The sequence below is a fragment of the Sprattus sprattus genome (assembly GCF_963457725.1).
Source record: "Sprattus sprattus genome assembly, chromosome: 13".
In the NCBI taxonomy this organism is placed as follows: Eukaryota; Metazoa; Chordata; class Actinopteri; order Clupeiformes; family Clupeidae; genus Sprattus; species Sprattus sprattus.
Window position 1 is genome coordinate 23,158,238 of NC_137911.1, and position 13,183 is coordinate 23,171,420.

At 42.8% G+C, this 13,183-nt stretch overlaps 1 protein-coding gene across 1 annotated transcript; it reads left to right on the forward strand.

The window, feature by feature from the left end:
- The first annotated feature begins 411 nt into the window (after positions 1-411).
- Positions 412-13,079, forward strand: LOC308374650 (nuclear receptor coactivator 7). Its single transcript, XM_080850529.1, has 16 exons — positions 412-484; positions 1,187-1,375; positions 2,040-2,242; positions 4,899-4,969; positions 7,129-7,236; positions 7,698-7,871; positions 8,221-8,352; positions 8,784-8,968; positions 9,154-9,536; positions 9,785-9,941; positions 10,217-10,433; positions 10,660-10,776; positions 11,035-11,187; positions 11,449-11,544; positions 11,714-11,787; positions 11,887-13,079. Exons 2-16 carry the CDS (start codon positions 1,311-1,313, stop codon positions 12,020-12,022), a joined length of 2,271 nt encoding a protein of 756 aa, XP_080706655.1. The 5' UTR covers positions 412-484; positions 1,187-1,310; the 3' UTR covers positions 12,023-13,079.
- The last annotated feature ends 104 nt before the right edge of the window (positions 13,080-13,183 follow it).

Here is a 13,183-nt window from a genome sequence, read left to right on the forward strand (position 1 = left end):
AGGATTGTCACAAAGCTGTGACCTCCTCCAAAGGTTGATCAAAACACAACAACAGAATTCTGTGATATTGTGGCTCTCCCGCACCTCCACATGTATTTCTGTGTGATGAACTACTTAAAATAAATTGAGCTGTAAATGCATTAAAGGGTTGGTTACCGTTTTTGTTTCAACAACACAATTGTCAGCTGCAAATATACTACTATTGACACTATTACTACAAATTTACTATTTATACTATTTTGGTGATTTGTATGTTGTACGTGTTTTAATCCTTAGAAATGCGGTTTGGTATGCCATTCGAATAAATCCATCTCTACAAATGCTGTCTCTTTAAAAGATGTTCAAAGGGGCGGAGTCTGTGTACTGAACTTAGAGCGCCACAGGCAGGCGGCTAGGCTATGTATTAATACAAAAAAATCACAAAACACCGCAACATGGGGCGCATAACAGCTGTGACAGCAGAACACTTTGAATAAAACATAAGGTCAGTGAATGTATATTACATTTTCTCCCCAACACTGTCTTTGGTGAATGTACAGTACGATATGATGCAAATATCTCAATCGTGTATTAGGAAATGGGGTGCATACCAACATTTGAGGCAATGAATAAACGATTTGTAAAACATCTGACTCATGAAACGTTACTAAAAGGAATTACCGTGCATACGACGTTATATGGTGAGCTCAGACCATATTGATTGCAGGTCGCACAGAGAAACTGGCTATGGAATTTTCTAAATGTTCAAGATCTGTAGGAATTTGAGCTTGAATGCTAGCTACCTCGTCGCAGTAGACGACATAGGCTGACTTTGAATTTTCATGATGTTGTATAACGTCCTCATTTAAACTGTTCTATTAAACTATACTCAACTAAAAATCAGCCTCGGGAGGGGAGAAGGAGATATGAGACACGACTGGACCTGTTCACAAGTTAGCAAAATGCTTTCTGCGAAAGTGAAAGTGAATTATACAGTGGTTAGAATCCAGTATTTCTGACGTGTGAAGCCTAAACAATGTGACTGACACTGAGTCAGTCTGCATGAGACTTCATTTCCGTCTGACTGCACTGGGAGGGGAAATACAGGCTGGATTTGTCAGGTGCAGATTTGTGTGGACAGCAATAAGGCAGTTTACTCTTAGGCAGTTGTATGTGACATACCATATATCCTCTCTCTTGTTTTCAGCTATATGTAACAGGAAGGGAACATGGGTAGAGATGAAGAAGAAGAGGGATGCCTGCTGAATGTGTTTAACTCACCACTACTGAGGATATAAGCAGACCATTCTGGCCTAGACCTTTTTTCATGGATGATGGATCGGCAACAGTCAAAGGACAAAACTAGGACCGGCTACTTTGGGAATGTTAAGAACAGGTAAGGACTGTAATTAACTAAACAATATATATCATTATTAATATGTGTAGTGAGCATATCTGTAGTGTTGGTGGTTCAAGCCAGGGTAGGTCTGTAGATTCTTCTGTACTCTCTTAGTGTGACGAGTATAATAAATTGAGCTGCTCAATGCATTTTTTTTGTGAGTAGGGAGAAGACTGCTCCTTTCTTCTCTCTCTCTCTCTCTCTTTCTCTCTGTGAGTGAGCACCATTAAATGTTTTGGCTGTATGTGCCTGTGTGGACTCACTTGTGGGCCGAATAAGGATAACAGTAAAATTGGTTGTGTGTGCCTCGATTCTCATCGTCACACACAGAGCTCTGTGTTCCGAAGTCTGTGCTGCAGGTGCCTCGAAGCATTAGCAGGATTGATTTAGCATTAGCTGCGCAGTAACACTGGATTAGGTCCTAAAGGAAAGTGTCGAAGGCAGAGTCAGTTTTTACCTCTCTGGTAATCCATTGATGCTTTGGCGCATTTGCATGAGAAGGAAGTTCAGTTATAGGAGGCAGCATTCAAATGAGGGTATAAAACTTTAGGGTGCTGATATTCACTTTCCACAAAAAGATGTTCCACAATCCAACATCAGTAAGGAATTGAGGCTGATTAATTTAAGAATGTTGACATGATTTATTCCCTTGTGTTCTCAGGTTGGGGTCCAAGCTTCCTGGCGGTGTTTGCCACCCGCCGGGGTTCAACCCAGGTCCATGGAAACCAGCATCCAGTAGCACACAGACCCAGACAAGGCCACCCAGACAGACCAGGGACACAGCTGCACACAAAGACGCTGGTGCACCTATTCACCATGTTCCCTTCATCAGAAACCCCCGACTGCGGCAGTACTATCTCAACGGTAAGGGGGTGGGGTAGAGTGACTAGAAAAAAGGGAAGCTTCTTTTTGGAGTGGCAAAAGTTGCAGATGTGAGCAGTGTATCCATCTATTGATTTTTCAAAGCACTTACCTTCCTCTTGTAATGTGCATTGTCAAAGAACACTGCAGTTGTGGATGATGGGTTGCTTGTCAAAACCAGAGTTGGCGAAATGTGGAGAATGTGCTGTGTAATAATCTGTGTAATTAATCATAGACACGTGGGAGGAATGTATGCACGTATGCAATGTGAGGCGTACTAGAGATAACCATACCACAGACCTGAGATCTGCTCTAAAATATGTCTATGCAAACACACACACAATCAGAAATACATGCACAAACAGACACAAAAATCAACAGAAGCATGTGACTTCGCTTGTCAACTTTGAGTTACAAATATGTAATAGCACAAATGTCAGAGAAAAAAATCCAGTGCCCTCCAGAATGATTGACACTTTTAGTGAATATGAGCAAAACAGGCTATGAAAAAATGTCTTTGCTGTTTCTCCTCTTGGTCTTACACTCAAAAATATTCACAAAAATCTCACCTTTTCATTGAAGTAAAATTATTGAAAGAAAAAAGTCTAACTGAAGTATATTTCCAGTCATGTTTTAAAAATTGTATTGAACCTGTTTGATTAGGAACTCTTAAGTGGTCAACCAGATCTTCCTGTTTTACTGGGCTATAAATATGAGGTGGCACAAGCCAAATTCCCTTAATCATTCATCACTATGGGAAAGACCCAAGAACACAGTGAAGATGTTGAAAAAAGTTGTTGAGCTGCATAAATCAGGAAATGGACATAAGGAAATCTCTAAATAGTTGAAAATTCCCATTTCCACTATCATGGAAATAATTAAGAAGTTAAGAGCGACAGGAGATGTTAGGAAATCAGCCTGGAAGAGGACGTGTGTACATTGCCCCGCGCACCGTGAGGAGGATGGTTAGACTGGCAAAAGAATCTCCAAGGATCACAGCTGGAGAATTTCAGAGGTAGTTGAGTCTTGGGGTCAGAAAGTCTCCAAAAATAGTCAGACGCCACCGACATAACAACAAGTTGTTTGGCAGGTTTGCCAGAAAAAGGCCTCTGCTGTCAATCAACAACTAACTTGGACTTTCAATGGGACCAGGCTATATGGTAAGATGAGACCAAAATAGAGCTTTGGGCCGTGGTTGGACCTTCCACCAGGACAATGACCCGAAGCAAACCTCAAAATCTACACAAAAATGGTTCACCGAACGCAGAATAAAGGTTTTGCCATGACCATCACAGTCCCCCGACCTTAACCCCATAGAAAATCTGTGGGATGAGCTGAAGAGAAGAGTCTACAAGCGTCAACCTTGGAATCTGAGAAACTGGAGAGATACTGTATGGAGGAATGGTCTCAGATCCTGTTGTGCATGTGTTCACCAAACTCCTCATGCATTATAGGAGAAGACTCAGAGGGCACTGTATATCAGTAAAACAATAAATTAAATTACAAAAGTATATTAAAGTATACTGTATATAAAATAATGTAGGTTTTAAGGTTTGGATCTTGAATTACGAAGGTATAGTCAGTGTAGGAAGAAGGATTTAAATCGGTCTCTGTGGACAGCCTTTTTGAAAGTTGTTAGCTCATGTGGGAGATTCAGTTCCTTAATAAGCATTCATACATTCATAATACATTCATTCTTTCATGTGCCTGGGCAGAAGGCCATGCCTGTTCATCTGGTTAAAAATCAAGACCAGGCCAAATAGAAGAAAGGTCGGCCCAGAGGGACATGTAGATCATACAGCCAAAAGCAATCAGCCTTTCAGGATCAAACAGAGAAACGGGGGAGAGAATAGTAGCACAACAGCAGCATTCGGGGATTGACAAACCTTACTCATGTTCTGCTATGTTTCTGCACTTTCCTGTAGGGGTGTAAATCACACCCATCATGGCGATTCGATTCAGTATCGATTTCCTGACCCAACGATTCGATTATTTTCGATACTCATGAATACACCACGATACGATTCGATTCGATTAATTTGTTCTTTTTTTTACCTTACAGGCTAGACAATGTTTCAGATTTGAAATAAATCAATGAAAGCTGTTATATCGTTATGCATTTTATTTGAGAAACAACAGCCAATAACAGAAGTAGAAAAGTTGTACTCCACCTAGGCCTATGACAACCTCATTCACTGAAAAATAATAATGCCCCTGTTATAGATTCTGAAAGGCCTTGCATCAAAAAGTACTGTACAAAGTACAAAGTGTTAAGTAACAAAAATAGGCCTATACCACATTCACTATAGAATAACAATACTCAACAAAATCAGTGCAAAAGTGCACTAGCAGCAAACGGTAACAAAAAATAGGCCTGTAGTTAATTCAATTTAAAATGACAGTGCTCCACAAAATCAGTGCAATGAGTGCAAATGTGCACTAGTAGCAGCAAATGGTAACAAAAAATACCCCTGTAGGCCTACTTCATTCACTATAAAATAAAAATACTCATCAAAGTGCACTAGCAACAAAAAGTAAAAAAAAAATTAAAAAAAAATCGATACTCTTGCGGACGTGTCGATGCATTGTATCGTCGGCTGTTGGATCGATGCATCGATGCAAAACGATTCTTTTTTACACCCCTACTTTCCTGTCACAGAGTCTGCCTCTATGCCGGAAAAAGCAGGCGCCAAGACACCAGAGGGAGCTGACTGCAAGGGAGGCGACGTGGTGAGTTGCGTTCATTGCAGAGCTCGCCTGTACACTCCCTGTTACTAAGATTTCCCACCCTTAAGATAAGAAACAGCAACCACCACAAATATTACTGGTCGTGATTACATCATGTAGGGACCGAAGGGCTAGCACAGGGAACTTGTTCAAGGGTCAAAGAGACATTGTGTGCCTAATGGAAAAGAGCAGACATTGATTTCCTGTCATCATGGATGTACACCATCTGCTTCTAAAACTTCACAATGTCTTCGACAGGAGAGCGCTACACAAGAAGGCACTGGTAAAAGATAAATTATACTTTATGAGGTCTGTGGTCAGTTTTGTATCAGATGGACTGAGTGAGAGATTCATCACCCGTTTGGGCATTGGTACTAAATTGGCTTGAGGTTAGCTGGAGGATTAATTTACATTTAGTGTTCTCTGACCATCTGGAGACTACTTTAAGTGACTTCATGCCATTAGTGAAATATTTCATATCTAAGTTGAATTGCCCTAGATATTCACAATGAGAATTTACCATGTCTTTGTCCATGAGTTATTTAACAGATCTGAAGCCAGTTCAAAAGTTATGAGAATGTTTAAAGTAATGGTTAAATATTTATGTCTTTTGCTATTAATGTAATATATAGTGTGTGCTCATTTGGAACTGTGTTGATTATTGGATGGAGTTTAACACAGAGAAGCTATCTTTTATCATTTGTATGTGGTAAATTATTGGATTGTTGTACCTTATGTTTGTATTGTGTACATCAGGACTTGAAGTGGATTACAGTTACAATAGGCAAACCCCTGACACTTCAGAAGTGTGTTACAAATTAAATGGGACATGGACTACTAAAATGTCTTTGAACTATAATAATTGATGACCTTGCATTCCTTTTTTATTGGTGCTTGGGGGCAAAAAGAAACTCATACTTACCGTATATATTTATTGGTTTACATATACTTTATATACTATTACATAAACTTATATCTTTTTTTTGAGTGAGAACTTGGGCATTTCTTAATACGGAGTGTGTCTAGTACTCATGTCTCCTGTTCTTGTGAATTCGGACTTGGCCAGTTTAGCTCAGGGGTCCAGACTCCTGAGGACAGGAGGATGCGGCTCACAACACAGATCTAGAGTCTAACCTGCATTTTCACTTTTATCTTCACTATAATTGATATTAAGAGTACAATGAAATAACATATACGATAATACAGCATTCACTTAAAAATGTTGTATTAAAGAAACATTATATTTTCACAACATTATGTATTCATTGCCAATAAAAGGACCAGTGGCAAGAATAATTGTGGGAGTTCATAGTTATGGTGCAAGTAGTTTTTGCTGAGTGACAGGACAACAGTTGGAATACAAAACTGGGTTGTTCCTCTGCTGCCAGTGCTGCTACTTGCCTCTACTTTGTGTGAAATGCGCTCTGAGATATTTGACTACACAAGCCCACACAAGTCACCCCCTTATGTATCCTTGATTTATATTTAAAAAAAAAAAAAAAAAGAATTGAGAACACTTCCAGTCATTTGTACTTGGCTAAATGTTAAGTTGTGAATTGGAACAGTACTTGAGACAGATACTTTTTATGGCGTTTCACAAGTCAATGGGAACGCAAGTGCAGAGAACGCATGTTGAGAAACTCCCCTTTGTTCCTTTCCAGACTGACCTAGATCAGGCGTAGACATTATTTAGGCCATTCGGTCCATCTGTCAATAACAGGCCCTAGGGGAAGGTAACTGGCCAACGTTCAGGGCTGGTCAGTCAAGATGGCATCATGCACGATCATAAATATATATTTAAAAACCCTAACACATTATAAAACCTTAATTACTCTTACATGAGTTTATGTTACATTATGACATCATATTTTTTTTTTTTTTACAAATGTGTCATCTTCATTCTAATAAGTATAGCCCTGGAAAATCGCTCACTTACCTTTAATTTTGACTGTATGTGAAGCACCGTTCGATATTTGAGGCCAGGCATTCATTGTATAAGTGGTGAACTGTGGTAGGACGTGAGGGACAAGATTAGATATTCTAGGGTAATATTATAACTTATTTCATGGGTATAAATTGCAGTGAAGGTTTTTTTTCTAATAATAAAAAAATGATGTTTGTCTTCGGATACTATTGTTGATTCTTCTTATGCTTGTCAACAGATCCGGCATGATGACACAGTGTTCAGCATCGACTCTCAGTGTAATGCCAACATTCTGAACTTGACAGAAGAGAGCAAGCCGCTGTTCTCCGCATTTACCCCTTCACAAGTAAGACCAAATACTCCAACTTCATCGTCAAGTGCATACATTTAGCTTCCACCATCGTTCAACATGATCTGCAGTGTAGTGCAGGCATATGTTTTATCAGCACTGTCTAGAAACTGGGCTGTGTTTAAAGTGATTGTTGCCATTTTGAGGGTTTCGTCTTGGGTTTTATAGAAAAGAGATAAGATGGCATGGTACTGTGGTAGCACTGAGGAAGTGAAAGTGCTCTGCCCCACAAATAGCTTCTCACATTTACATGGCATTTAAATCAGTCCTCTTAAGACGTGTCCTGGTAAACATGCCACATAACGACTTCAGAGAGAGAGAGCACGCTATAGAGACAAAGGGGATGTAGGAGAGGTCAGGAGCTGTAGTGGGAGAAACAACACTGTAGTTCAGACAGGATTTCAAGGTGTTTTTGTGGGGTCATGACATCTCTCCACTCCTCTTCTCTTCTCCGGAAGCTCTGTGTCCCTGAGAGCAGGCCTTGTGCGCTTAGCTCAGCTTCCCAGGCCGCGCAGCCTGAGCGCAACCCACATCGGAACCTGGAGCTGTTCGCGGATCCCCCTCCGGCCTCCGCTTCCTCCTGCATGACCCCTGTCTCTCCGTCCACGGACGCGGAGTACGACAAGCTCTTGGTAAGAATTTTCTGGAAAGTCATCATCAGTGGTGTAGGTTAACACATCTGTCTGTAAAAAGACTTAGGTCTGCCTGGCTCTGCATATACTGCACTCTTTAGACAAAGGAAGGAAAAGGACTTTATATATAGGCAACGGCAAACAAAGAATAGAATAGAATGGAAAAAGACAAGCATTCAGTCCAGCCTATATCGGCAGGTGTAGGTTTGGACGGTCTTGACCAATGAAAGTGCTCTCTCTGACATGGCAGCGCTGATTAGATCTGGTATTTGCATGCACAGCCACTCAGCTCTATTGAAATGTGTCAGTTGATCCCCATATGAGAGGATAACGTGGTTGATTTTCCCAGGACGTGGAGACTGTGCCGATGCCTGATGGGGAGCTGTGTCTGCTGGCTCTCCCACCGGAGTGCTCCCAAGGAGAGGGGCCCACCTCCATGCAGTACCTCAAGCTGTGCAGCCGCTACATCACGAATCGCAAAGTAAGCATTTCACACTTCTGCAGTATGAGAAGGTCAATGGAAAAACCCTACAGGATTTAAAGAACTGTCTCTATACTACATGACCATACATAGGCTTGTTGTGCTAGGTGATTTGCTAAAGGTGAGGTCCTGGAATCTGACGAAAGCTTGTTGACGTTTGTGCTCAACAGCAAATCAAATTGCAACCCTCCCTTCCATGCTCTTGAAGCAATGTGTTGATTGGTTTGAGTAGTAAATGGCTCTACCAGAGCCACTTTCTCTGTTTTATCATTTACAGAGCCAGGACTGCACCTTTAAATGTTATTTAAAAAACATTTTTTTTAAAGTTGTAGCACAATGAAGCTTTTTGAAGTGCCGCTTCAAACTAAGGCATTCTGTGGTTTATTTGGCGCTGTATAAATCTGAGCCTCTGACAACCTTTCCTCCCCCAGGGTGTTGTGTCTGGAATACTGCTGGTGACATCCAATAAGATCTTCTTTGACCCTTGCAAAACCCACCCACTGGTGATAGAGCATGGCTGTGAGGAGTACCTGCTCTCCTCTACTGTGGACAGCCTGGCTTCAGTCTCCTTCTGCTCAGACATCTCCCACGTGCACTTTACTGACTCAACACAGAGGTTAGTACCATCAGTACCAACACACAGAGATCATCACTGCAGGCCTTGGGGTGTTCTTTGGGATTATTCTATACAGCAATGACTAGTCCACAATGACTGAATATGATTTCTGTGGTCATTACAAGCTTTGCTTTCACGTTTATGTTTGTGGTTTTCGGAGCTTAAATGATAATCTAATATTGTAGATGGAAAGGGAAGAAAAAGAAGAGTAAAGGTGAGAAAAGCAGTACCAAGACTCACCACGGGGAGGTGCAGAGTACTGTCTCTCAGCCCCAGGAAGAGGCCTCTGACCTCAGGCTGGCCCTGGGGATCAATCGGGAGGGCCCCGAGGGCGAAGAGGCGGGCGGTGAGAGCCGGGACATGGCCGAGGCCGAGCAGCAGCTGAGCGGGAGCCCACTGGAGGAGCTGGACCTGCAGACAACCGGGGCGCTGGGTGCAGCCGTGCTGAGTGGCGCCGCCGCTACCTTCTGCTGTGGAGGGGAGGAGGTGGGCAGCAAAGAGGTCTTGCAGAAAGACACGCCAGAACAGCAGCAGCAGCAGCAGCCGTGTTTGAAGCAAAAAAGAGCAGGTGAAGATTTTGATTTTGTACATCCAAATCTGTGCAAAAATGTTCAAGGATTCCAGACTTCAGAAGGTTCCTGTTAAAGCTTTTGTGGACAGGAAACGTGTCCTCAGACCTGTAACTTATAAAGCTATCGGTCCTAACAACCCAAACAATACTCTTTTTCGACAGGTTTGTATTTTCAGGTTGTGTATGATGTGGCTGTAACAGTAAATGTATATACTCACCACCTTTCCTCTTCTGTCTGTGCTAAGGCTATAGACCCTCATCGGAGAATACGGGAAAGCTGATGTTTGTGCGCTTCAGACACCAACAGCCTTTGCGGAAGAGGAAAGGCATCTCTGGCCTGGAGATCAGAAAGCCCAAGACGCCACCCCCAAGGGATTTATGGTTTACTCTCTCACGGGAGAGGTAACTGACAAAACCACTGTCATCTATTATTTCCGTTCGGAAAATGCACACAGCCACATTCACCACATACGCACAGCTCTTATTCAGCTGTGCCCCATTCCATTTGAGTGTTGTCATTTTCTATATCTTCAGTCTGATGATTAAAAGATTGTCATGTTTTAATTTACACAAGTATCAGTGTCTGGCTGTCACATCATGGAGTCTAGTCTATGAGTAGAATGAGGACATTTACTATGAGAACACTGAGAGCTCTCCCTCCGTGCTCTTCATTGTAGCTCTGACGAGCTGTATGCATACCTGAGCCAATACAGGCCGGACCTGTGTTTACTGGAGGGTGGGGGGGACGAGGAGGACGAGGAGGAGAGGGACGAAGAGGACTTTGTCCTGTTGGATAACAGAGAGCCTCAGCCTGACGAGGAGAGCGAGGAAGAGGAGGAGGAGGAGGAGGAGCAGGGCTCAATCGCAAACAGCCGAGCAGGGGAAGACTGGGAGGTAGGTCACTCCGTTTTTTTTCGTGCTACATGATCGCGGAAAAGAAATGTTCTAATGTGATTAGCAGTCGGGGGAAAACAAATGACATAGTGGGGTGGTGAGGTTTGGCTTTTTGTGGTAATGTTGTGTGAACAGAATGGAATGCTGGCCATGTTACTGGTTGACGTGTGTGTGTGTGTGTGTGTGTGTGTGTGTGTGTGTGTGTGTGGCTCTGTTCTCTTGGCAGATGATCTCTGTGGAAGATGAAGGAGCTCGAGGTCCAGTGGTTGTGGATAAGGAACCTGAGGGACTGCATGAGATTGTGGAACAGAGTCGCATTCTGGAGGCCACACATGTCCGAGAGGTAGGTGGCAAGAGAAAAAAAAGAGAAAGATCGAAGAAAGTTTGTGGGAAAAAAGGCACTTATTCAAAAAGACTGGAAAAACAAACTTGAAGTTGAAACTTGCAGCAATGATTTATGCCTGGCTCTTTAATCTGTAAACCCCTGTGACTGAGTTCGTCTTCAACATACGTCACTCCTGGTTAACCGTCAGACCTCTTGATGTAGCCCAGAGCATACGTTAACTCTCTGGAGGGTGACCCGTATCCCTGCCTTCCGCAGCTTGCCAGTGAACTGCCCCCTCGGACGGTGGGGCACACGTGGCACTTAGCCTACAGCACCTCACGCCATGGTGCCAGCCTCAAGTCCCTCTACAGGAAACTCAGAGGCTCAGACTCGCCAGTCCTCCTAGTCATCAAGGACTCCAACGATCAGGTAACATCTTTGTCTCTAGAGGACCTTGTGATATTTTGTAGCAGCTGGCATGTGTGAGGAACTGAAAAAAGGGATCTGGTTTCAGAATCTGTTTCAACTGTGGTCTTCAGGTTCAGCTGATTGTGTGTGACAGTTGGTGGGGTGTGTTTGTGAGCATCAGCTGGGCTTGATGTGTGGTGGGTTCTGTTTGGGGTTTCCCCCTGGGGTTTTCAGTCAAAGTTTTTTTGTTGGCTTACATAATTTTGTGTTTGTGTGTTGCAGATGTTTGGCAGCTTCCTCTCTCACCCCCTGAGGCCGAGTGACAAATTCTATGGCACTGGGGAGACTTTCCTCTTCTTGTTACACCCTAGGTTTAAAGTGCGTTAACTCATCATCCATACAGTTGTCATGGCTATTTTTGAGTTTGAAGAAAAACATTGAAGCAAAACTAGAAAACTAAATATCCACAAACAACAATGTTCACATGAATATGAAAGTTGACAGCTTGGTAATGTTATACACCTACTGTGCTCTCCATTCCAATTAGTGCTTCAAGTGGACTGGAGAAAACTCTTTCTTCATCAAAGGAGACCTGGATTCCTTTGCCATCGGTGGAGGAAGGTATATACATTTTTGTTCTTTTTTAGATGGTATGTTAAACTTTATTTAAATTTGTTTTATTATAGACATCACTAAGTACCATGTTTTCCAATCCCTCAGTGGACATTTTGGTCTCTGGCTGGATGAGGCCCTGTACCTGGGCCGAAGTAGCCCCTGTTCAACTTTCAATAACTGCTGCCTGTCTGAGACTGGTGACTTCCGCGTCATAGAACTGGAGGTGTGGACATTCTGCTGAGGTCATCATCGTTTGGATCGCCTGAAAGAGGACACAACCTCTTGTTCGGATCAATGATCGTACAGTAAAAACTCAGGCCATACTGCCTACCTCACCTGTGCGTGATGGTCGTGCAACCTCTTGCTTTTCATTTCTGCGCCCATGTTAACGGGGTTAGAGCAGCCACATGGCCTGCATGAGGCCTGCGTCTGAAGTGTGGCTTGAGCTCTACAGGGAGCACCACGTGGCATCCAGAGTTCCCATGCGTTGCCTATTTTTCACGTGTGAGGCGCGCACTTCTCAGCGTAAATAGTCAATAGAATAGACAAATATAAACAGGCCGGCAGTAGCAGTGCCACAGCAGCAGCGTAGGCGGTGTGGACACAAAAACACACACACACACACACGAGCGAGCTGCAGCAGTTCAGCGAGGTAACCGTCGTGCACAGGTGAGGTAAGTGTTATGGCCCCATCTATCCATCTTTCATGGATGACTTTCACCTCTCCTCCATAGTCATCCCCTGCAAAATGTACACTTTTACTGTCTATTGTCAAGGTGAATAGATTCTAATATTTATGTGAAGTAACTTTATGCTGTTTCCTACTCAAAGTGAACATAGCGACGTTTTGAATGGCCAGAGTGCTCTGGAGATGGTCTGGCTGGGGTAAAGGTTTCTTTTTTTTGTATGAAGAGCAGGTCTGTTCTTTCATTCTTTACGCCCTGTCACTGCAGCCTTAGCAAACAATCTTAACGTCAGACATCGGTACTGTATATAATATTGTATATTAATGAAAATGTTGGCTCTTCTCTGTGGGATATTAACAGCCGATTGCATGCTCTTGCTCCATTAGTGCCACACATCAGTGATGCAACAACTGGACTCATCTTCCATTTTGCACCTAGACCAGTGTACATGTTAAATCTTAAAGAAACCAGGCAAAACAAAAGACTTTTAACAGTGGAAAACTACCATTCTTTGGGAACTCCACCACTAACTTCAACGACAGCCTGATAATCCGCAGCTTTTAACATCCAACAGTTGGTTTGCATTAGTCACCCCACCATGATTCCTGTTCATTTGGCACTGAATAAATAAAATGGACAGTGGTTCTAAATTTACTGTTAAGCCCCTTTCTTCTGGCTAACAGCAGAGTCTGAAGCACACACTCGAGGTTCATTTG

What these genes read in the sequence shown, in the direction of transcription:
- LOC308374650 (XM_080850529.1), top strand. Translation starts at nt 1,311, where the DNA reads ATGATGGATCGGCAACAGTCAAAGGACAAAACTAGGACCGGCTACTTT. An exon ending in GCTACATCACGAATCGCAAA is followed by an intron (nt 8,353 to 8,783) that starts GTAAGCATTTCA and finishes TTCCTCCCCCAG; the next exon opens with GGTGTTGTGTCTGGAATACT. An exon ending in TCAAGGACTCCAACGATCAG is followed by an intron (nt 11,188 to 11,448) that starts GTAACATCTTTG and finishes TGTGTGTTGCAG; the next exon opens with ATGTTTGGCAGCTTCCTCTC.